Consider the following 26,592-nt stretch of genomic DNA (forward strand, 5'->3'; position numbering starts at 1 on the left):
ATTTGGCTTATTTTTCTATACCTCCATGGAGTTGTGATTTCTATTTTAGCCCTGTGATTGTGTAATACTCAAACAGGGTTTTAAGGGCTGAAAAGTGAAGCCAGTAGTACCAATAACTGCATTTTTGTGTATGGCCACTTAAGACTGGACTCACAGGTTAATCCCCATAAGCCCCTATGTTAAAATTACCAAATTAAAGGAAGCCGTAAAAATGTTGGGAACGGCCAGTTTGCCTAGAAGTTGTTTGCTAGACTGCTGCTCAGCTAATCTGAATCCCTGAACGTCTTTTCTGTGTTTGTGGTTTTGGTACCTTTTTGAACCTTTGCTGAATACATTTGTCTGAAAAATAAATGACTTACGTTTTTAATTGTATTAACAGCTAATTAGCAGGTTCTTGTGTTTGTCCAATGCATCTTTACAGGCTATGGATGCTAACCAAACTAGCCACTATTAGCTTCACCCTCTCATCCAAATCAAAAGCCGTATAAAAGGACACTGAAGTGCCTTATATATATATATATATATATATATATATATATATATATATATATATATATATATATATATATATATATATATATATATATATATATATATATATATATATCCACCTGTACATCAGTTATTGTTAAGTTATCATTTTCCAGTTCAGAAAGGAGGATTACCTATATTATCCTCACTGACTAACAACTTGTGACTGACAAGTCGTTACCTACTCAGCGTGCAGTTTCACAATCAAACCATCCCTTACGCATAACAACAGGTTTCAAATGCTCAGCTCAAAGCTTAATAACAGAACTTTACAGAAACCAATGGGTGACATCACAGTGCCTATGTATTTTATTTATTTATTTTTTTTTTTTACTGTCTACAGTCCAAATATTGGCACCTCTGGCTCAAAAAAACCCAAGATAGACACTCAAAATGCAACAGGAATTCACAGCCCAGTCAGTGCTTATACCATCTGTGGCAAGATTGGCAACTCTTACACTTCTGGTGTGTGACCCCAAACAAATATCATAACAATGGACGCCTTAAAGCCGACACCTTATGAAGTTTTTCTTTTTTAAATTATAAAACAGCTTGCTCCACATCTCATCACCACTGAACCACTTGTCCATAAACATAATACAGTTTAGATGCTTGTTTGCCAGACATGCACATGACATTAGCATATACTGTACCGTCCATCTATTTTCTGCTCCTGATCTGGGTTTGAGAGACCTCCCTCTTCCCCAATACTTCCTCCATCTCATCCAGGGGGACATCAAGGCGTTCCCATGCCAGCTGAGGGCTGTAATCGCTCCAGTGTATCCTGGGTCTGTCCCAGGGCCTCCTCCCAGTGGGATATGCTCGAAACACTTCACCTAAGAGGCATCCAGGAGGCATTCTAGTCAGATGCCCGAAGCACCTCAATTGGTTCCTTTCAGTGTGGAGGAGTAGCAGCTCTACTCTGAGCTCCTTACCCTACAGTATCTCTAAGGGAATCTCATCCACCCCATGTTTCAGTGTGAATGAGGAGATCTATTTTCCACCGTCTGTCTATATCTTCAGTTGAGATCAGCAGCACCCCACTCCCACTGTAGACAGTGTGAGCAGGAAGCTGCTTCTCCTTCCTGGGTTGCCTGACAGTTTTCCAGAATTGCCTCAAGGCCAACCAAAAGTCTTGCTCCAGGGCCTCCATGTGGAACAGGCAGCAGTCAGGGGCAGAGGTCCTGGCAGTCCAGCATAAATACTGTACTTATTAATAATGATACACGTGATATATTTCTAGCATGTCACACTCATGTTGGTGTGTCATGATTTATTGAGGTTTGCTAAATTATCATCACACAATAAAAGAATGAAATGAAAGTGTGTAAGAAACAATTAATGAACTAATAAACCATTTTGTGAGCAAGACAAAGCAGATTTGGGCTGATAATCCACTAATTAATTATTTGTGGTATTAATGGTTGGAACTGTTGTTCCTGCTCTTAAATACACAGCTGCATCTGTAGGATAGATAAGTGCCAGTTCATCCAAATCCTCAAGACCCCTCGCTCTCTCCACAGCCTCACTCTGGTGGATGGAAGCTGGTAATCCTGGTAATTGTACTGGACTGCACTATAATCAGGGGTATGAGTGTATCTAATAAAATGGCCGTGGAGTCATGTGTTTAACCCCTTGCCCCCCCCCCAAAAAAAATAAAATCAGCCAAGAAATGAAATGCTCTGCACAGGTTTCTTCCCTGTCAAGACAATAACGCACGTTCTCAATTTGAATTGCAGAAGGAATAAAGAAGGAGAAAGAGAGAGAGGCGCAGAGGAGGGGCTGGAGCTGCAAGCTCATTTCAAATGGGAATCTGGTCTTCGGGGCACAGGCACATGTATGTGAGAGACAGATAGGAGAGCAAGTTGGAGGGAGGGTGAGAGATAGCAGGGAGAAGGAAGGGAAAATGCAATTCCAGATTACATGTGCTTGTGGTGCAGTGTGGGTGGGCGTGTGTTGAACCAAGTGAGGGAGCGTGCGAAAGGCAGAGAGAGGAAAAGAGAGAGAGAGCACTAATGGTGGAGAGAGAATAGATATAACGTAGTTTCTACATAGCAGCGAGTGTGTGTGAACTGATGTGTTTGACATACTGTGGGATGATGACACCAGAGCTCAAACCAATAAATTAAAACAGAAAACCAAACACATGCAAAAAGAAGTCTTCTTATTAAAGTTAAGGGGGATGGATGGTGGCACCAGTCCAACAGTGCCTTTGCTGTATCTTCTAAACACACAAGACATCGTAAATACACATTTTATAACCACACACACACACACACACACACACACACACACACACACACAGATATTTTATCTGTGCTACTCTCTGCAAAGGTTTCCTTTTTCTTTACAATGTGATGTTATTGGTTGTGTAACAACTTGATCAGAAAGAAAGTATTATGAATTATACCCCCCCCCCCCCCCTGGCTGTCAGCTGACTGATCTAAAACACAACTACTGATCTATTTCTAGTCTCACTAAACCACATTGGCTTTCACAGCTCAAAAGTGTGTCCTGCCTTTCACTAAAGCCAAAGTGTGTCCAGCCTTTACATTCAGTCTGTGGGGACTGACTTGCTTTTGGAGCCAAACTCAACTGGCAATCCAAGGAATTATAGTTTTAGACACTTCCACGTTTGCTTCATTGCTCAGCTCCTGAGGTTGGTCTTGATCTTCTGTTTGAAGGAACTCAGCAAGGGGCATGCAGAGAGCCACCGTGAAAATGTTCCTGGCCTTTCTTTTCTTTTCCAGCACAACACCTGGGTAGCTGTTACCCTGAAACTTTTTCATATTGTATCAGCTGCAGAAACTTCACAGTTTATGATAGTAGTTTAATTACTGCTAACAACACAAGACAGAAATTTCCCACAAGACACCAACGTCTCGCCCAGATTCCTTGGATATAATGCCACATTTAATTTCAACTGCTCTCATTAGTTGGGAATTACTGACCCCAAGTATTTTGGTTCAGTCAGGTATCATAGACTAATGCTTCTGGGGAGCCCAGTGCACATTTAACATGCTCTTATTCATACAGAGGTTAATTTTGATAATGCAGCTATGGGTGATATAAAAATCTTGCCCAAATGTCTGGTGGGGTTGTTTTCTGTGGGAGGACAGCCTCACAGTGTCATAATGTCTTCGTTTGTGATGCTGTTTTCATCCTCCTCTACCTGTGACTTCTTCAGCCTCTCTGTGCCTTTCCCTCTCTCTCTGTTGAGTGTCTCTGCTCTAGCGTTACACTGGCCTGTCAAGCTTTTTCTTCTTCTCCTCTTCCTGGGAAACATGTAAATGACCAAATGTGCCTCAAGTCAAAACGCAGTTGCTGAAATCAAAGAAATATAGTTTCTAGGATGCAGTGCTGAAATGCTAAATACCATCTTCACGTGCACTGGAGGGAAAATGACATCATTTTAAGGACCTCTGGTCATCAACACTTACAGTAGCACTTTATTTCTATGTCTGTGAACCTCATGAGTACACTCAGCATGATTGAAGTATTTTTAACTTTGTAGTACCACTCGCATTTGTCCAACAAACAATTACAGTAAGCAAGTGAGACAAAGGGGCATTCAGATGCAAAGTTATTTCTGCTGAAACACACTGCACTGTCACTCATCACAGTCCTTTCAGGAACCGAACAGGATTTCAACGCGCTCCTCTACACACAGTTCACAGTGAAATTATGAAAAGATGAAAGCATTTTTGCAGGATTCTGAAAGGTTTCTGCGCCGCTTCCTCGTGAAATATCTTCTTTAATGTATCTATCAAAGTGCACCTGATGAAAAACACTTTGTTCGTCTGAGAGTTTGCTGAGGTGCATTAAAGATGTGTAAATACGAAACAGGCTGCTGTTGGAGTCCTGTCATGATTTTTTTTTTCCACTTTTATTTATCGGGCTTTGTTATAAAATGGTTATTTTCTCTATAGTTATGATAAAAATGCAAAATACCTCAAAGTTTAGGGGCGAATGCTCTCACCGTGATGAGTGAAAAAGACAGCTAGAGTGAGGCTCTTAATAACGGGGTTGATGCTACAGTGTGTGGATGTGTGTGTGCGCCTGTAAGTGTGAGACATGTTGTGAAAGTGTGCCTGTGTGTGTAGCCGATGCCCATTTGAAAGCTGGGCACTAGTCTTTCGTCCTTCAATCGCCAATTAACAAGGGGCCATTTAATTGCAGTGGTTTGGGAGGGTACAACAATTACCACTGAGCGAAAAACACACAAACATGCGCACACACACACACACACACACACACAATCTCTCTTAATGAGCGGCACTATCTGTTCTTCCTGTCTATCATTTGCATTTTTGCTCTCCTCTTGCCTCCTCCTCACCCTCCCACCTGCATTTCTGAGTTGTTTAGACTGAACTCCTTCCATCTTCTTCCTCTTTTCTCCTTGTCTGTCACTTTTTGTTCTGTGATACGTTTCAAAGCTCCCAACAAAGCGCTTCTCCCCGCCTTGTCTCCTTTGTCCCAAATAGGGTTGATACAGACACAGAGGATAATACTCAATACTTGATATCAATTTGGATACCAAACAAAAAAACCTGACAAAATTAAGAGAACTTTTTTTTAAGGAAAGATTAGAACAATACTGTCTGTGTAGTTGCCTGCCCAACTTTAAAAATGGGCAGGTAATGTTTGCTGGCTAGCTCTAGCATTAATGTTACTGTTTTATTATTAGCCATAGCCACTAGCAGCTACCTTAACGAGCAATGAACACACAGCTGATTGCTAATAGTTAAGCGGCTAATATTAACGTGTGCAGCAGGAAAGTTAATGTTTATGATAACTGTTTAATACTTTGATGTTGAAACAGGAGCTTTAATGAGCTCGTGAAATTCTTCATATAGACCTGGGAGTGAGTCTTTGAGATGCTTCACCAAGTCTGCTGCACTCCTGTTCATGTGCTCAGCTGCTGGTGAGGGGAGGGGCTGTGTGGCTGAAGTTGTGTGTCAACTGGAGGAGGCAAAGTTGGCACAGTATCAATGCTGTAAATCAGTATGTGCATTTTTAGACACTTCTGCATTGTCCTTGTTTGCCAGTCCCACAGGTTGCTGCTTGGGCTCCTCCTGATCTACATCTCCTTGTCATTATTTTCATTTTGACTGTATTCAAACTGAAGGGTGGTCATTCAGCTGAACACAAACACAAAAGCATGCATGTGTATGCAGTATATTTTTAATTTTGTGTCAGTTTTTTGTTTGAAGTGTTGATTTTCAATTGTCTGTAATATATTCTCTTTCTTTCTCACAGGTTCTTTTAAAGGCATGTGTAAGCAGATAGATCACTTTCCTGAGGATGCCGACTATGAGGCAGATGCTTCAGAGTACTTCCTACGTGAGTCTTTCTTCCTCCAAAATCCCAGAATAATCCCAAAGTTTTCATTTATGCTTTTTAATTTCTTTCCTTTATTGTCATCCAGTTTCAGTTGGTTTTGAATCAGTTACATGGCATCTTGAAGTTCTCTTTCACTGACCACATCTTTATCATAAATTCACTGGATAGACAGAAACCTCCACAGTTATATAAAATGAAGGATGGAAAGAGAGGATGTGGGACTGATGAAACCACACTTGGTCAAAGAAGGAAAAGCAATGCTCAAGGAAGAGGGGAAGAGGGCTGGGATGAGAAATTGCCCCTTTTGTCTTAGAGAGGGCAAAAGGAAGGAGTGGCAGAAAGACAGAGATGAGGAGAAACTATAGAGGGCAGTGTAGAGTTAGAGCAGAAACTCAATAGAGGAGGAGGGGTCAGGCATGTGAGTGGAAAAATGGGGAGAAGAAGAAGAAGAGGAGGAGCCAGAAGGTAATATTAAAGTCCTCAAGAAGAAACATTCTGGGAGGTGAAAGAGGACAAGAGCAAGGTGTATCAGAAGAAAGCACATGGCCCATGGAGAAGGGAAGGTTGAGAAGGTGAAGGACAAGGAGTAGGGTAGCAGTACAGTGCTGCTGCTCTCCCAGCGGCTTCCCAATTAGGACACTTTCTTCTATAAATACTCTAGGCTCTGCTAAGTGGGTCACCCCTCTCCCACTCCTTTTTCCTTCCATCCATCCATCCCTCACCTCCTCTTGATTTCCATCTATATGTTTGTCCATGTCCACTGACAGCTGGTGGATGGAGTCCTTGGGGTAGGGTAAAGGATACGGGGAAGCAAGGGAACTGAAGTTGTCAGGTCCACACAAACCTTTTTTTCTTTAAAGTTTGAAAAAGTTTTAATCTAGTTTAGTTGGAACAAGGATGCACAAAGTGTGGCACAGGAAGTCTGCTAGTTTGAGACTTGTTAGTTTGGATATAATAGTTTGTTGTTGGTTTTTTTTTTAACAGAAAAGGGTTTCTTGGTGAATTATAGGATTTTCTAGCCGCCAAAAGGTTTACGTTGAGGCCTTTAAGACAGGAGAGCCCGATATGTCTCTACTCTTTTACACTCGTGTCTACTGAAGGACAGGTCGGCCATTTTCAAATGGAAGATAAAAGCTGCCACTCATTTTATATTTATATATATATATATATATTTTTTTTTTATATATTGTATTTTGACAGGTTGAACCACCAAACCTTTCTTTGTTCATCATCGTTGCAAATGTTGCAAACTAACCATCACTGAATTTGTGCAGCTAAGCTAAAGTTGCTGGGCTAATTGTATCTTGCTTGATAACATTATTGCCAGCAAAATCAGATTTGAGTGAAAGTTGCTAGTTGACTAGCGACTGTAATAGTAATGCATGTATAAATTCAAACTGTATTGATTTTAACCACCTGTCACTAAATCACATAATAGTGTAAAGTAAAGAAGCACGACAGTAATCCAGTATGGGGGTGGTTAGCTAGCTAGCGCCAGCATGTCTCTGACACTGATTGCTTCATCATGTTCAAACCAACTTAAACTACTCCAGTATACAGTGTGCAACTTTGTATGTTTCTCATCAGTGTTTTGGCTGATGCAAGCTTGCACACTTCATCATTTTGATCCTGCTCACATGTCCCTACATTTTTAATAACATCTGGCTTGTAGCAGTGGTCTGCACAGCAGTAGGCACAAACAGTAAAATAACAAAATGCAACAAAAAGTAAAGTTGATGCTGAAGGCAAAAAAATTCAACTGAGGTGATAAAGTCAGTAGTTTACATCTTTTTATTCATCACATCAAAGAATTTAAGGGAGCAGCTAACTGGCATGTTGTGTTATAAGGGTTATAAAGATTAATGAAGGACTGTTTTATGGACTGGTTGAGGGCTTTATGTGGACTAAATACATGAAAAAATATATGAGACATAAAGTAATTATGTAAGTAAATTACAGTAATCCCTCACTCATCGCGGGTGTTACGTTCCAGCACCACCTGCGGTAAGTGAAAATCCGCGAAGTAGGGACGCTATATTTATTTTAATACTTATACATTATTTTAGTAGTTATACACTATTTTAAGTTTTTATAAACCCTCCCCACACACTTATACACCAAATATATACATTACTGTACAACACATACTACGCATGTAAAGAACAAGTACCACAAAAACCCGCGAAACAGCGAAAATACCGCAATAAATATTTTACACTAATATTGATTGAAAAACAGCGAGTCCACGAAAAGCGAAGTAGCGAGGGATTACTGTATATATGTCCAGTACTTGATGTGATTCTCATTTCCTAGAGTGTCCCTTAACTCTTATAGATTGTTTGGATCAAATTTGTCTCATTTTGACATTTGACAGCAGTAAAACTAATCTAAATGCCTTCCTTTGAGCCTGAAATATGATAACTTTTTCTAAAGTCACCCAAAATTTGTGTTATTTATTAAGGTCAGACAGGCTATTTGTACAATCTAAATAGATCTATTGTTCCACATTTGGTATAATCATAGAGTTATTGGCCTGGGTCAAAATTGAGCCTGACTGTACTGTGAAATATGAACAGTATGTAAGCATTAATAAACGTTAATACACATGCAAATTCATAAACTACCTATCATTTTTTTTCTAACATTTGTAATGGGATGTAACCACTGCTGTCCAAAGAGATTGACCTAGATTCATTAGAACAGTTATTAGCTGTAACCCTGAAAACAAGTCAGGTAAAACAGTTAAATGCCAAACTCAGCTATAATTATATACTGGAATTCATTGCTGTGTCAAGTGCTTAATTGTAACTGTCACCATTTTCACAAACTGTCCTTCTGTTCCTATTCTGCTTGCTCTCTGAGCACCACTTTTATAGTTTGTTGGGTTACATAACTATTATAAATGCATTAACACACTGACTCTTGCACTATTTGCTTTTGGTTTCCTGTATTCTTCAGTGATATGCTAATCAAAGCCTATTTTACTGTCCAATTCACTGCAAGTCACTCTGATTAACAGTGTCAGCTAAATTACTGCAATAACAATGTAAAGTGTGGATGATGACACATTTTGACAGATGGCAATGTTGGAACATCTGTTTATCAAGGCTGGATTTTTCTCTGTTATTCTGCTTATTCTGCATATTCAGATTGTCATACACATCCACACTTGAAAGCTTACAGTTTGTCACTCATTTTTGGACTGGGGGAGTGCCCATTCAACATGTGCCTTTTCAGAACAAGCCAACTGTAACTTGAGTGAGGACTGAAGTCAGCTGTTGCAGGATAAAATGGGCATGGCAGTAAAATACACAGCCATTTAAGGTTTCCAAAACTTACCTTCAGCGATTCCACAGCAATGGGCTTGATTGATATTACATGCAAAGACATTTTACAGAGTGCAGTTTAGCCTGTGTGTGTGTGTGTGTGTGTGTGTGTGTGTGTGTGTGTGTGTGTGTGTGTGTGTGTGTGTGTGTGTGTGTGTGTGTGTGTGTGTGTAGCTTAATAACCAGTGAGTCTCAGGAGCATAGTAATGCTGAGCTAAATGAATCGCTAAGTAATCAAGCAAAACTTGACTTTATATTATCACTTACTTTGATATACCCAGTTGATAATTACAAGAGTTGAATAAAACTTGGGCGATAATAAAATGCATGGCAGTCTCGGTGCAGAAGGTATTTTAGAAAGAAGGGGGTGCCTTTAGGGAGGTTTTCTACTGGCACATTACTGCAAATTAACTACTGATTGTTTAATGACTCAGTCAACTATTAAAAATCAGTGGTTGCCCAGTGATTGCATTGAGTTTTTTACCTGATCACAAATAGTTGGGGCAACTAACTGGTCATCCAAAGGTTGAGCATGCAAGAACCTCAACCTCTGGGTGACCACTGCTGATGGCAAAATGTCACCTGGTGGAAGGTAGCCTGTCTCCAAACAATTGCAGACTGGCTGCAGTCACTCTCGGACAGATTGGTGAAGGTGTTGAAAATTAGCTGTGTAATTTATAAATACAGACAGATTGACAGTGTGTTGCAATCAGTCTAAGTCAGTCTGCACCAGTGAGCACAACTCATCTGCATTTGTCTCTTTGCAATGAAGACTCAGCTCAACTGGTTGTATTCTGGTTCTATTCCTATATAAAAGCAAGATTTCCAAGTTCCTGTGTCATCTTGCAGTTAAATCACCTGCAGCAACCACATTGCTATTTGTGGAGGAATTTCTGTTTCAAATCTATGAGGTTCTGGTGAGACTCAGTGTAAGCAGTTAATGTGAACCTCTGTTTAATGTGAATTTTTGTGTATGGAAACAGATTTTCAACAGGCAGCAACAGATTTGCAAATTTCATTTACTTATCACAATTAACTGCCATATTATCACAAACAGACTGCATCTAATTGCCAACTTGACCCCATTCAATCACAAACGGAGCCACCTTCACACGTCAAAGTTGCTTTGAAGACACCAACTGGCTACCAGTGGTTTCTGACCTGATCCCTGTCTTCAAAGCAGCTTTGTCAAAGGCACTTCCAAGTTCATTGCAGAGAGTTGCAATAATTTTGGACAGGCTGCAGTTTCCAACCACTGTTTTCCCAAGTGTGATTATGGCATCAGAAACACGGGTTGTAGTCGCTGGTGTTTCATACATTTTCATGCATTGCTATGTGGCAAGCTTTTGCCTGGGAAGCCATGCATTTGCCTGTGTGACTGTTGAGAAAGTACAATAGAAAATTGCTTTTAGGCAAAACACAAGCACGGCTCGTTCAGACACTTTCATGAAACCCCAGAAAAACAAATGTGAAGTAGATCAAATGAACAGATTCCGACACTTGCACGCATACATCGATTCCTTTATTTGTTAGAGAGATTCTTTACACACTCTCCTATCTTTGTCTCTCTCTGCCCAAGGGCCTTTTCTATCTCTCCCGCAGTCTCTTGCTCTCTGAGCTGTTTCACCCTGCCCCCTCCTTTTTAACTCTCCTCACACTGGGTGAATTTGCACATGTGGTTATGTAAGAGCAAGCAGTCAGCCTTCGTCCTGCAGCAGTTGTACTATCAGCCACAGCCACAGAGAGAGAGGACAGATCCGCCACCAGAATCCTTCAGAACAGCATAATATAGAGGACAGAGCCGACGAGTTACGTTGCCGGCGTACCCATCTGAACGAGCGAGCACCGCTGTCAATGCAGAAATCTCTCTCTCTCTCTTGACTCAACTGCGTTTTCTGTTTCCAGGGAAATTTTACTGGTGTCTCCTTTCGGTCAGACCTCTCATGCTTGAAAATTAACTTATGATTAAAGGCTTCGTGTTTTTCCTGTGTCTGTTTCATCCTGTGCAGAAACCTTGAAGACAATCACAGTCACTGTCTTGGCCAGAATATTGACTTTTACGAAACCTTGTACAAAAATATGCATCAGACAAAATCAAAACATGGGGCTTCAACCACAGTCACCAGCTCTCCTGAAAACAAATATTATACAAGGACATACGTTTCACCTCAGCCTGCTGAGGCGCTTGTTATGTCCTCTATAAAATCATTTTGATGTACAGCCGACTGTCCATAATATCTCTTGCACTGTCTGCTGTTATTGCACATGAACTCCTGCTGTCCTTGAATCCAAAGCTTGTATTTATTGTATAACAGATTTAGGTGGCAGCATGTTTCTTGGTGTCATCAGGGTGGATTCATGTACATTCACTGTATCTACAAACAAGACAGAGAGAAAAAGCAAAATATATTTATTTGAAATTGTTATATAATTGATAGCATTTTGTCTTTAAAACGGAAGAGATCTAAAGCCCACAGTGCATGGCTATTTGTGTACGGATGTGTATTTGTGGACATGGTACAGTGAATGTTTTGACTTGGATAACATATGAGTTATGTGTATTGAGGCTTTAATTTAAATCATATGATGTGAATAATACACAGATTTCACATAGGCTACTACAGATGCTGTGTGTTTGCAGAGTTGGAAACAGTAGAAAGGGGAAGGCTGTGAAGCATACAACACAAAGTGTGTGTATGTGCACGCGCGTGTGTGTGTGTGTGAGAGAGAGAGCGAGAGAGAGAGAGAGAGACAGTGTGTATGTGCAAGCATTTGAAGTGTCTGTGGTGTTGTGTTATGCATGGAGCCGTTGAATGGGATTAGATATGGCTAACAGCTCAGCACTGGCCCTAACTGGCTTGAACAAGGCACAGTTACACACACGCGCATGTGCACATTTGTGTATATTTGTGGGAACCTTCACAAAAAAAAAAAGTGAATTCCCAAGACCTTAACTCCAATCATTACAGCCACTGTCTAATCCTAACTCGAACCAGCAGCAGTGGAGTTTTGACCACTAAAGTTACTATAGAGCAATGTTTTACACAGAGCACCCTATAGATAAAGCTAAGCACATTTGTGCCAACAGTTGTAAGCCATTCTACTGACAGTTACAGAAAAATGGAAGAAATAGCATAAATAGCAGACACAATAATAGATAAAAGTAGGTCTGCAACGATTCCTTGATTAACTCAAATGATTTGATTACAAAAAATCCTCGATACAAATTTGTTGCTCCGATGCTTTGTTTAAAGTCTATCTCTGTGTAAGGGGAGCGCTTCACCCACATTAGCAGCATTAAAGTTCTCCGTCGCTGCGATGGATTTCCGTCATTTGCAAAAAACGACCCTTTAACACAGAGTGTATCATCGCTGACGCGTTTTTACTCGCCTGCACTGCTCGCTACACTCGTGTGTGTGTGTGTGTGTGTGTGTGTGTGTGTGTGTTGTGCTCACTGTGCTGAGAATTTCAGCTGTTAGATACCCATCACCACAGTTTGCTAACGGGCGCCACCATTAGTACTAGCAATCGTTCAGTAACGACGGGGAATCCCGTTCAGTACCGAGAGGCTCTGTCAAAACATCCACCGCTGTTTGTTTCCCACAGTGAAAATCTGCAGTAAATCTACGGAAGTTAAAATATGCAGATGTACTGTTAATAAGACAAAAGTATTTCTTATCCGATTACTCGATTAACCGATGGAATAATCGATACTGATACTAATACTCGATTACTAAAATAATTGATAGTTGCAGCCCTAGATTAAAGTTTTTCAGTTTTTACTGGTACCGGGTAAGGGAGTGACTGATATGCACAAATCAAGTGGAGTTTTGTAAGTCAAAAAACTGGCCAGCAATTAGTCATGTATATGGCAGTGTGTCCCTACCATAGGTGTCTATTTGAATGCAAGCTGTCTTATGAGGTGTGCAGTTTTCAACTTTTATGTTACCATCAGTAAGATGATACATGTGGCAACAATGTCTGTTAAAATGATGACACCTGGGCAATGACTGGCCTTGTGAATTTAATAGCCCTTTGTTCCCAATAACAACAGCATGGAAGATTTAGTTTACAGTAATCAGTCCCACAGTGGCCACAATGCAGCTGCCTACCTTAGCACAGTAAAACAGGTGATGTCAGCTAGCTAACACTATTAGAGCTCTATGGGCTGTGGTGATCACAGATAAATCAGCTTAGGCAACCAACTGTATATTTTATATTGTAAAATATCATGTAAGCTGTTTTAACAAGGCCATCATAATCATTAGCATCAAAAGTTAGCATCGCAAAAAGAACACTTAACAATAGCCTAAGACTGTGATCCATATAAGATACCTTCATCAGCAACTGGGATCAGCTGCTGAATGTGTCAGTCAGAGTAGACACAATCACTAAGACTTTCCATCATGGTAATGGCCGTGCTGCTAAATGAACACGCAGGTTGATCACCAGATTCTACAATGTATATTTCTACTGCGTCTTGCTGTAGCTGCGTGGGCATGTTGCTGCTCAACTCCCTCGGTACTACATATTCAGCTCAACTGATTCGGAAGGAAGCTTTTATGCAGACGCCGTCCAGCCATCCATCTGGAACTGCAGTCTGTAAACCATACTGAACAAACCTCCCAGGGTATCTAATGATCAAAATTTGAAGGTATATAAGGAAAAACATACACATAAACATCTTGGAACTATACATGAATACATTAACTAGTACCAACATCAGCATAGGATGTAAAATGCTTATCAGCAAAATGTGTCATATACAAAAAGTACACATTTTGTAATGTAGCTCCCTCCAAAACATTGTTATGCTGGATGAAGTGGAGTTTAATTCTGTAGAGCTGTTAAATTTAAAGACATTTAAACTGTTTTTGGCATAAACTGATCAAATATTTCATAGGTAAAAAAAAAATGACTAGAGGTTCAATAACTGTAATGCGGTAGAAATTTAATATGAAACAGACAAAAACAAGTCCTATTATGCAAATGTGTGTATTTAAGGAAATATATTTAGTTACTTTACACCTATTACCTTTGTTTGTTTTTTTTTAAACATAAAAAGCAACTTGAACAAGTGAGGACCAGCCAAAATATACTGTCCTCACTTGTGAGGTCTGAACCTCAGTCTGAAGATAAAAAAATGCAGCACACACATGTACAGAGTCCTGATTTGCTCTGAAAACTCTTCCAGCTGCTATAATTAGAATGCTGAACGCTTATATATAAAATGCTAATACTTCGGATCGAGATGCTAGGAGACATGTGACGTCACCCTCTGATGATGTCATCGGACCCACTGATGTCACTGCAGCTATTTTGGGCAGTCGAGTTGTGACATGGAGGCATATCACGATTTACATGAGTAATACGGCATGATAATGACTGGCAGGCTGCGCAAGCTCCCCCGTGTGTGTAGTAGATCTACACCCACACACACACGCACACACACGTGCGCACACTCACACAGGCACGTGCAAACACACATCTGCAGGGTGGTGTATGTTTTTATTATTCTGTTTTTCTCCTTCCACTTAAAGAAAAGCAGTTTGCTTCCTAAAAACGATTCGTTCGTCAGCCCTGCATGGGCACACAAACGCACACGCACACACACAGACAGTTATTCCCCTGTAGCTGTTTTGCTGAGTTCCCACTACCACATGTTCTTTGCTGCTGGGCTCTCCCACGTGGGCGAAGTTGTGTGTGTGTGTGTGTGTGTGTGTGTGTGGGAGACAGAAAGAGCGAGCAGATTGTTCCAGCATGGTTAGTGTACAGTGTGTATGGGAAACACCCCACTTTGGAGAATGAGCGAGTGAGTAGGTGGTGGGCTGATCGATGAGTGTGTTCACTTTGTAGCTTGCTGAGCTAATGCATGTGTGTGTGTGTGTGTGTGAGAGAGAGAGAGACAGAAAGAGAGAGAGACAAAGTAATTGGGGAGGGGGCAACTGTACTGTAACTGTAGATTATGGTTACACATAACACTCTGTGTGTGTGTGTGTGTGTGTGTGTGTGTGTGTGTGTGTGTGTGTGTGTGTGTGTGTGTGTGTGTGTGTGTGTGAACCCAAGAAGCTCCCATGGTGGTGTCCACCCCCATCTCTATAATTCAGCCACAATTACAAGGCTCTCCTCTGCTGCAGCTAATGAAACCATAAGTCAGCCAGAGACACACACACACACACACACGCACACACACAAACACACATCACTGCAGCAGAACCAGCCAAGCAACTGGAGAAATGAGTGGAAGATGAAAGTGTAATACATAGAAAGAAAAGGCTGTTTTAAAGGAGGGAGTGTGTATTGTACCCGAATTATAGTGCTCTGTACATTTTGTACTGTTATCGATGTAGGAATGACCTAATGTCTCAAAAAGTGTTGAATAACTTTGCTCACATGAGTAGACTCTTTAAAAGAGAAATCTAAACAGAGGAAAACAGTCTTATAATTAGCTTTTAGCATGTTTAATAAGATATAATCACACAGCTGATAATCAGCTGTATTGATCATTTACCATTGATAGAGGAATATCATGAGCAACAGTAGGACCAGGAAGATTCTCTACTTCCTCCTTTGAATAATGGCTTCTCCCTGTGCAGTAATAATCCTTACCAGTTCTCTTCTAATTTCGAACCACTAAACCAATAGTTTTGCATGATCCAACAGGGGAACATAGAAACAATATTACAAACCAATTGCATGCTGATAATTAGCACACAGGGGCTCTGTTCAGGGTGTTCACTGCCTCTTGTCCAATTATGAGCTGAGACAGGCACGAACTCCTTCAGCATGTATAAGGGGGTGCAGATAAATTGATCAACTGACATATCCAGATATTAAGTTGTTGATCCGCTCACCAGTAATATTCACAAACTGCATTTCACTGTAACGTTAACTGCAGTTTTTTTCACATGGAAGCCAGTAAAGTCTTTTTCCACTTAGAACAACCCTCTACAGCACTGCTGGAGGTCAGCAGCTGAACGGGGTTGCTTTAAGTCTTGGAAGACACTTTGGGTTTTGATGGTGATTTGTAAAGACCTTTAACTGAAGACCAAAATATTAATAAAGAAACTGATCAAATCATTTATGGCACAATAATGTCCCATTCAACAGATATGGTAGACAATTCTTAAAAATTAGTTCTGATGGTGGTCTGTTGGAGTTTTGGTGCACCATGATGAGGCACATTCGCCTCAAACCAGATCAAGCCAGAACAGGTAAGAAAAAGTTACAATCCCCACAGAAGCCTAAAGCTTGCTTAACAAAGACACTAAAACATACTGTAGATGTCTCCTCACACTGCTGCCACTAAAACTCATTCACTCTCAATTCAGCTCTCTCCGTCTGTCTCTTTGCTGTGATGTGCTTGGTGGCAGGGTGCGCCTGGAGGCCAGCGCATTTAAAAAAAAAAAAATCTTTTTTAACTCCCTGCCTTCTGCTAAAAGTGCAGGTGCAGAGAAGGAAACAGAGGGAGAGGGATTGCTGGAGGCAAAGCAGCTTCACAGAGAAGTGAAAGCCTGCAGTCTTCTCTCTTCTCTTCTTTTTCCTCTCCTGCTCTCTATCTCTTTTTCTTTAGTATTCTTTTCTTTTTTCTTTTCATTTCCCTATTTAGCCCCTTATTCTTCTTGAATTTTATAATTATACATGCAGTGTTGGAACAAAACCAAAAGAACAATAGGCAGTGCAAGGGTCCAAATGCAGAATAATAGAGCAATTCAGGGGGCCGGCCAGGTGGCCAGAGATGGAGCAACTCAGGGGACCTGTTGGGTGGTCAGCAATAGACACGGAGCAACTCAGGGGACTGGGGCCAGCCAGGTGGGCAGCAACAGAAGCGAAGAAGCTCCGGTAGAGTAGCTGGGAGCTGGCGATGGTTTCGAAGACCCTTGGGTTGCTTGGCTGGGGGCCATTGATGGCGGATGTGATGGGACACCTCAGGTTGCCTAACAGGGGCCCGGCAATGTCGGCAAAGACCCTTGAGTGGCAGCGCCAGCCAGAGGCTGGCGTTGGTGAAGGTTATGGAACACCTCTGGTGGTTTGGCTGAAGACCAACATCAGCGACAGTGGCAGAAACCTTCCAGAAGTTTGGCAGATGGCCAGCAGTGGATGCTGAGACTTTTAGACTGGGGCACGGGACTCACTGGCTCACATTCAGGTTTAGGCAGCTCAGGTCCCACAGGCTCTGGAGTCTCAGGTACAGGCAGAGAGGGACCCACTGGTTCAGGATGCTGTGGTTCATGTTGCTGGAGTGGCACTGGAGATTCTGAGACCTTAGGGTTCCTCAGAAGCTCAGGATTCTTTGGGGACAGACAGCGCAGGGTTTCACAGTCTCCTCTGATGACTGGGCACAGGATAGTCAGGCTGCTCAAGCTGCTGCTGTGCAAGGGTCACAGTCTCGCAAGATGATTGGGGCTGCCCCGCAGGGTTCTCAGTCCTCTCTGAGGATTAGAATCACTCAGAATTCACTGCCGACTATGAACGCTGAAACGGAGGCTGGGGCCTGGCTGCCCTCACTCTGGGAGCAAGGACAGGTGTAGGGTGCTCATTCTCTGGGGGAGGCCCCAGGAGAAGCAACAGTCTCTGGGAAAGATACAACATGGCTGTGCGGAAGAGCTGTGCGACTGGTGAATGGGAGGAATCAACTTGTTCTAACAGAAAAAGCAAAACCTTGTGTGTGTGTGTTTGTGCGTGCATGTGTGTGTGTGTCTGTGTGTGTGGTCTAGGTATTACTCGTGTTGCATGAGATTACAATAAGGGTTAGGCCTCAGTTACACAGGCGTAACCCTTACTGACCAGTGGGAAAATGTGTATTGCCTGGTCAGTTGGCAAGTGGTTGCTGGAGGTTGCTGGCTGTTGTTGGGTGAAATCTGTCACAAAGAGGGTCCTGCACCAAAAACCTCCTTCTGACTGCTTTGGTTGCTAAGATTGCTGCAGTTCCCTGTAGAAGAGTGGTAGTGAAACTTGAAAACTGGAGAACATTCACTTCAGAGTAAAAACTTCTGCCTCCCCCTGAAACCAAAATGTTTCAAAAGGCACAACTTTTACTTTGAAGGTGAACATTCTCCAGTTCCAGTTTTTTCATGGTTTCACTATTGCTTATTGAGTAGTTGTTGAGTGTTTATAAAAAAACGGTGGGTGTGGCCAATGGCCTAGTGACCAAAGCAATTGTAAGGAGGTTTTTGGTGCAGAATCATATATTTCTTTAAGACAAATTTCAGCAACCACTTGCCAACTGGTTGAGAAATATATATATATATTTTCCTCAGCAACCAATCATTATGAGCAGGTCACTGACCGGTCTCTAGGCCTGCGTGGTTGGGGCTTTAGCAATCAATTTCACAGCCACACCCAGCAACCTCAAGCAACCACTCACAACCATTTTTTCTCTAGCAACCAGTGGTTGACAGGCTGTCACCACTGGCCTCTAGACCTGTGTGGCTGGGGTCTTAGGCAAGCAGTGGTTATGGTTAAGGTTATACTGATTCTCCAGGAAATACGTGCAACTCAGTGTAATGTCCTCTGAAGTCATGTATCCATGACTGTAACTAAATGTGACAGAAGGCAACTTTGCTTATTCTTCGAATATGTGTGCATCTTTGTGTACATACAGTGTGCACCTGGTATGAGGGATTTCCACCTTGAAGACAATGTGCACTGACAGCACATGAAGAAGAGGAGACGGGGTTAAAACAAATAGGAGGGAGGAAGAGTAGGAGGAAAAAGAGGAGGGGAATCTTGGTGCAGTTCCAACTCTGAGGTCACCTTAATATTTGATCTGCTTCAGTGGATGAAACGGTCAGAGAACAGCTATAATGCAGAGCAGGAGCGAGCGAAAAATGCAGGATTAAAAACAAAATGAGGGAGGGAAAGAAAACCAATATGAGAGCCACTGACATTAGAAACAATACCAAGGACAAGACCTGCTCTTTGTTCATTTTAAGGACCTTTGAGCAAAGCAATGAAAGCAGACCCTGTTTTATTACAACCAGTGTTGTTTTGCTTTTGCATCGTTTCAATAGACAAAGGGTATACGGTCCGGTCAAAGCTCTGCAAATTATGATGGCTGTTTACAATAAACAGTTTCTCATCTGCTGATTATGAACTCTGCAACCATTCAGGCAAAATCAAAAACTGACAATCAGCCTTTCACAAGCAGCATGCGGATATTTTCAAGCACAAAAAGGTTGCAGCTTTATGTTTCATAATAAACATCTGCATTTGAACATCTGCATAATGAACATCTGTATTTAATGCTGGAAGGTGCTGGAAGGAGCTTAGATTACAATGACACCTTCTACAAGTGAAGCAGAAATAATTTTTAAAAAAAATGAAAAGAAATTGAATCAGCTTGTTGAAAACTAACAAAATTTCAGAATCGTGACACTGGTCACCTCAGAAACTGGCTCCATGACCACGGCAGTGCCATGACAACCCTGAGGCCAATCAGGAAATCAGCTACGCAGATGGCAAACAGACAGACAGCTGATAGGGGAGAAGAGAAGGACACACACACACACGTACAGAGAGTGGAGAGATGGGGCTATAAAGTGATGGAGAGGGGTCTCATGGAGGGAGCCAGACACACTGCCCACTGGAAGATCTGATACAGACAGAAATGGAAGAGGAGAGGGAAGGGATTTTTTTTTTTAACATGTAACAGTACACTAAAAGATTTTACTCTAGGATCATATCAAGAATATCAATACAAAGGATTCTTTTAATGAAATACTTCAAAGTAGTAGGTTGGCTTCCAGCCCACAGATGTGTGAGCAAATGGTGTGCATTCATTTAAGCATCTTTTTTTTTTTTTTTTGAAGTAATCACACCATCACAGGATGATAGGCGAGATGGTGTTTAAAAGTGCTTCCTGCTGTGCTGTCAAGTGGCCATAGTAAGCTTCAGCATCTGACACATGTAGGCTTTCAAAATGCAGTATTCTTACTGCAAGAGACTGCAGAAATTCAGATTGCCTTCAAAAACATACATTTTCTCTTTCTGATTGTTTGTGAGATTTGTATTTGATAATATCTCGTGCCACGCAGGTACAAATAAGTTAAAGTTATTTCATCCATGCCAAATATTACTTATTCTCATGTCATACTATTAATAGCAATAATCATATCTTTAGGGAGTGTCCAGTGATGACAGTTATGGTGACTATTTTTGCCTTGATGCGTGTGTGCAGGCGCTGTACGAGCCTCCAGTATCTTCCCCATCCTGAGTGTGATCCTGCTCTTCATGGGGGGGCTGTGCATCGCCGCAAGCGAGTTCTACAAGTCACGGCACAACATCATCCTCAGCGCCGGCATCCTCTTCGTCTCTGCAGGTACTAAGGGAAGCAGGCAAATGGGCAGATGAACCAGGAGGTATAATAGTAAAAGTGGGTGGGCAGATGGAGGGAAATGTGAGTTAGGCTGACAAAACGACACTTTGACACAATGAAAAGTAGTCTGTGTGCAGCTTATATAACAGTCTTCATGTAGAGCAACAATTCGTCTTTTAAGCTCCTCAGAGAGTTCTTTGCTATGTTGGAACTTTCAGTGACCAGTATGAGAGAGTGTGAGAGCTGTACTACAAAACTGAACACACCTGCTCCCTATGCACACCTGAGACCTAGTAACACTAACGAGTCACGTGACATTTTGGAGGGGAAATGACAAGCAGGGCTCAATTTGGACATTTACGGGTGTAGTCTCTTAGGGGTGTACTCACTTTTGTTGCCGCTGGTTTAGACATTAATGGCTGTATATTGAGTTATTTTGAGGGAAGAATAAATTTACACTGTTTTATAAGCTGCACACAGACTACTTTTCATTGTGTCAAAGTGTCATTTTGTCAGTGTTATCCCATGAAGAGATATACTTAAATATCTGCAGAAATGTGAGGGGTGTACTCACTTTTGTGATACACTGTATATTCACCTACATATGACTACTGTGCATATTTGTCACTGTAACAGCATAAATTACTTCTATTCAGGACTCCGCTTTTACTTTCTATCTACCTATGAACCTATGAATGTTATTTACCAGAGTAAATTTAAAAAACATACACCGAGGAGGAAGAGCTAAAGTGAGAAATAAGTGAGCAATTTACAATATCACAGAACTGGGGTGCAAACGTCTGTGTTGTGGTGGAGCACGGGGGGAATTAAAGTGTCCTGTCCTCCGTGTAAGCCACGATGGTGCTCAATGACCACTGATGATGTGAAGCTGGGGAGACAGAGATAGTTCAGGTTGCCATTTTTCTGGTTTCGTGTGTGTGTGTGTGTGTGTGTGTGTGTGTGTGTGTGTGCATGCGCATGCATGGTTCTAGGCCATGGCCTACTGTGCTGCACTAGATAACTAGTATCCCTCCAAGTCAGAAGTGAGAGATGCAGTTCTGTTTCTCTCTCTCTTTCCTGCTGTCGGTGTCTGTCTCTCTCACCCTGTTGCTAGGCTAAGAGGAGGCCACTGGGATTACACTCTAAAAATAAGGTGTCCCTGATACTTTTTCTCTGATCCATCTCAATCAGGCCCACACAGTTCTCACACCTCAGTCTGCTGCGCTATGTCTTTATACAGAATTGTTTTCACCGTTTAGCTCCGTATTTGTCTTTTTGTCTCTCTGGCTGTCTGTCCATGTCTGCATCTATTTCTGGCTACGCACATACTCAGAGTCCTGGTGTATGATAAGCACAGATGATGAAAATACAGAAAGGGAGATAAGAGAGAGACTAACAAAGGATGTGAGTTGGACATCAGTGGAGGTAGGGATGACAGAGGAGGGTAAAATACAGAGACACAGATAAAAACATTCAAACAGAGCATAAGAAATGGAAGTGAATCTGCCCCAGTTTGGACCAAAAAAAAAAATCCTGCACTTTTGGGAATATGTGTTCTATCAGCTACCACAGATTCTCCTCATATAAATCCGTTACACATAGATTTAATAAATTACTAATTTATTTGAAGCATATTTTGGTTCTCTGCCACGCTCATTGATCAGCTGTCTTCAGCCATCAGCTGTGAAGGACGGCTATCTGGCTGCTTTCCTGGTGGATAACAATAGCAGCTGAAATGTAAACAAATGGAATGTAAAAGCCTCAATTAAATATGAAAAGGCTGCTTTCTTATAATAATCATAAATATCATTCTAGGCCCTGTGACTGACTATTGAATCATTATAGATTCAGTGAAACACTACTATGTGTCAAAATAATGACGAATCCTAATAAGTCATTTTAAGCTTTCCGAGCTTTGATTTTCCCCTCAGGGAAAAGCAGCTCAGTATTACAGACCTGCAGTTCGGTTTGACAAATTACTTTTGAGCTGCTGAAAATGGGGACGTTTTATAAACATGGATGAAATTCCTAAACGGTTAATGCAATGCTTTTGTTAAACCCCTGGAAGTAAAGCTGCAAGTCTGCACTTCCAATGGCTGATTGATCGATTGTTTGGTTTAAAATCCCCCGTGGTGGTGTGCAGAGGCAAAACTACAAAAATTGTGTTACTGTCTAAAAAGCTATGGATCTCACTGTACATGCTGAACTTGATTCAGTTGCTGCTGTTACCAGCTGTCCTAAATACAGTCCTTGCTGCCCTCCATACAGAGACAAAGTTACAAAAATGTAGTCAGTCTGAAGAGACGCACTGTGGGTGAAAAGCTAGAGCAGGGTACGCTTTTTAAGAGAACAAACACAAATATGGCTGTTTCACAGTCCTAAGACCAAATCTACCTTCATCAGGTAATACACATATAATCGTCTTAATTTAAACTTTAAAATATTGACTTTACATGTGAATATTTCATTAAATTGTGGTGACTTTGGTTGCTTAATGCGCGGCTTTGTTTGAGATGGACTATATTTTAACTTTTGATTTAATCTCAGTGCCTCTCTTCTTTGCCCAGGTCTGAGCAACATTATAGGAATCATTGTGTACATATCAGCCAATGCTGGGGATCCTTCCAAGAGTGACTCCAAGAAGAACAGCTACTCCTACGGCTGGTCCTTCTATTTTGGCGCCCTCTCCTTCATCATGGCTGAAATGGTGGGCGTGCTGGCTGTGCACATGTTCATCGATCGACATCGGGAGCTGCGTGTGGGGGCACGAGCCGCCGATTACCTCCAAGGTGCAGCCATCACGCGCATCCCAAGCTACCGCTACCGTTATCGACGCCGCTCGCGCTCTTCGTCCCGCTCTACGGATCCCTCGCACTCTCGCGAGGCATCGCCAGTGGGCCTGAAGGCCTTTGGGACGCTGCCCTCCACTGAGCTGTCCATGTACACGCTGCCCAAAGGCCAAACGGGCACCCCGACAGCCACCTATAACTCCACGGAGAGGGACCACAACTTCCTGCAGGTCCACAACTGCATCCAGAAGGACCTGAAAGACTCAGGTGGCCACAGCAACACCGCCAATCGGCGCACCACACCTGTATGAAAATGACACAGACACTAAGAGAAGTCAGAGGAACTCTGGGGGGAAAGACAGCTCATGGTTTAAGGAGACAGAAAGAGGCAGAGAAAGGGGGCTCCAAAAGATCGAAGAGTGAGGGGTAAGCAACAGAGGGGAAGATCTGAGCGCTCCACAGCACCTCAGATAATCACTGAGTTTGTTTACTAAAAAGGAAATGGAGTAAAAATGCATAAAAAAAGAAACATGCATGATTTTCCCATGAACCATTGTTTAACAAGTTTTGAACATCTTTGTAAAGAGTTGAGGGAGAGGTCGGGGAAAGATGAGTTGGGATGGGGGGCATTCATAATGCTGGGTTGGGGTGGTTGGTGGTTGAGCTGTGGAAGCGTGGAGTGGTGGGCTGGGCCAGACTGCCCGTTTATAGGCGAACTTTATATTTTTTACTTATCCTCAGTCTGAACAAAAGGCCCCTTGGCCATGCCTATGAACCCACCCTCACACCACCATACCACAAGCCCCCCCAACACACGCACCCTAAACTCCCTTATAAACCCTACTCCTTTCTTTAGTTACTGTATCTTCTTGATTTCATTCTTTATTCGCATTAATACTGTGAACCATTGCGGTATGGGAATTTAGCAGGGAGCATTTCAGGCCGCAAAAAAGAAAAAACAACAAAAAAATAAAACAACAAGAAACACGTAAGTTAATATATGTATTGATTATATATAAATATATGAACATATATGTTAATAAATCATGACTAGACTTCCCTGACGCAAAAAATATCAACAAGGAAAAAAAAAAAAACGACGTAACCTACAATGAAACTAAACCGAGTCGTCATGGAAACTAAACCAAGACGGAGGATTCATTGTGACTGGCTCACTTGAGGCTTCAGGCTACTCGATAAACTGGTATTGGTTAGTGTTAGATACATTATCACATTCTTTTACAACAACAACAAAAAAATCTTTCAGCCTTCCGCCGAAGCCCTGGCAGCCATCTTTGTTCAGGGTCAGCTAGAGGTGAGAAGTTGGCCACTCTTGCTTTTGCCCCGTACAGGGGAGGGGTGAAGAGAGAACTCTGGGTAACGGATGGCCTCTCTGCAAACTTGAAGATGACTGTGGACCATGAATCGTCACTACTGCCAAAGACACAAAGTAGTGCGTGTGAGAACATGGCTACGAGTGAGCTGAAGCTAAGTGAAGAAAAGAAAAAAAAAAAAAAAAAAAAAAAACAATTTTAAGAATTTACATGCATGCTAATCAAAATCATCCGATCTGCTTTTAAGGAACCTATGTTTTGAACAACTGAACAATGATACCATGTAAGGGCAGTGGGAGTGAAAAAGTAGAAATTAATGTTACAGTACTGTGTCAATTTCAATTTTTCTTTGTTTTTTTCTTTTTTTGTTTTTTTTTTGAGTGGGTTATTTGGGGTGGGCCTTCATCAAGCTTGAAACAAAAAACAAACTTTGAAAAACAAATCAAGGCGTTTTTTTCTTTAACAGAAGAAAATTTTATCTTGCCTTTTCATTTAATTTGATTTTCTCAGTTCCCTTGGACTCTCACAGCCTTAGTCTCTTTCTTTATCTCATTTTACTTGTTCTTTGGTTTTGCTTTGTGTTGTTGTAAATGAGAAATTAAAAACAAAACAAAACAAACAAAAAAAAAAAGCATAATGTCTTTCAAGGTGCCAAAACTGAATGATTCTGAACTTGGATGCATCAAGTCCTGATGACGAATAAAAATTGAACCCCCCACCCCCCACCCCCGCAGGGAACTGAATGAGTCTTTGTTGTGTTGTATTTGGTCTAAGATCACAACCGAAGTCAAAGCCGACAAACTTAAAACTTTATGTAAACGATGAGAAAATGAGTTTTGCAAGACCAGAATGTCAATGATGCAGTAGTTCATCAGGCTGAAAAATCCATCACAGTTCCCTGGTTATTGTAATGTGTGAAGCGCAGAAAGAACGTTTTTGCGTCACTGGTTGTCTGTATTGCACAAACTAATGAAAATCTATTGAAAGTCAAACTCAAGGAGGCTCACAAACAGACATACCAAGGACAAATGACTCTGGTTTCACTGAAACCTGACTAATACTCTAGAAGGTGCAGTTATTCTTCTGAAAATGGAAAAGTGCCTATAAAATGACCTTGAACACACATCGAGTGATTGTTGTATGTAGAGTAAGTTTTACTAAAATGTGACCAATGCTTTTGGAGGAGTGGTGATTCGAGTAAATTCTGGAGGGACAGACTACTGATGCCTCGCCATCGCACAAGCTAATAATAAATGGGCCCACAAGTTTTGTTTTTTCCAAGATGTGGCTTTTCAGTATGTGAATATCAGTGTTCCAGGATGCTTCATTACCTTGCTTCTGACGATACAGTAAAGTGTCATTTCTCACAAATGACATACAAATGTGTGGTATAGCTTCTAAAAAGTACTTTGCAGATTTGCCGTAGTACCTGTTGAACCACTACATGAAGTTTCATGCTGTTTGATAAGGCATGGGGCAATGCAGAAGCAGCCAGGTGGGAGCTTCGGGAGCACTCCCGGTGGGTCACATAACTGTTGGGTCGCTGTGTGTAATGTAAACAAAATAGGCCAAAAAAAAATCTGGCAATTAGCACATTAATTGTTCTGCTCTAGTGGGCAACACATTCCACTTCCTACAGCTGTGACACTGGAGCACTACATGGCATTAGATCAGAGGGATCCTACCAGTATGAGTGACACCTTTCCAAAAGCTTAAAGCTGGTTCAGCCCAAACAGCTCAGCTTTAGTGATTTCATCGTCCCCTGCTGATGGTAAGTCTAGTAATTGTTGTTGAATGTGATGGTGTCACTCTCCCACCGAGAATAATGCCAAGGTAACAGGCTGTTATGAGTGTAGCCAAATTTCACACAGGATTTGCTTAAAAATGAAAACACTAAGTGCAATCTTTGGAGGGATGTTGTGTACACAGTAAAATACCTCGTTAGTAAAATA

The 26,592-nt window shown here is 41.6% G+C and overlaps 1 protein-coding gene across 1 annotated transcript in view; it reads left to right on the plus strand.

The window, feature by feature from the left end:
- cacng2b (calcium channel, voltage-dependent, gamma subunit 2b) overlaps positions 1 to 24,814 on the plus strand; it is a 61,416-nt gene extending 36,602 nt beyond the window's left edge. Inside the window, exons 2-4 of the mRNA XM_030733295.1 lie at positions 5,791 to 5,874; positions 20,380 to 20,520; positions 23,085 to 24,814. Coding sequence (XP_030589155.1) covers positions 5,791 to 5,874; positions 20,380 to 20,520; positions 23,085 to 23,617 — 758 coding nt within the window. The 3' untranslated portion in view covers positions 23,618 to 24,814. The remainder of the gene's footprint in view (positions 1 to 5,790; positions 5,875 to 20,379; positions 20,521 to 23,084) is intronic.
- The last annotated feature ends 1,778 nt before the right edge of the window (positions 24,815 to 26,592 follow it).

The sequence above is a fragment of the Archocentrus centrarchus genome, chromosome 1 (genome assembly GCF_007364275.1).
Source record: "Archocentrus centrarchus isolate MPI-CPG fArcCen1 chromosome 1, fArcCen1, whole genome shotgun sequence".
Lineage (NCBI taxonomy): Eukaryota > Metazoa > Chordata > Actinopteri > Cichliformes > Cichlidae > Archocentrus > Archocentrus centrarchus.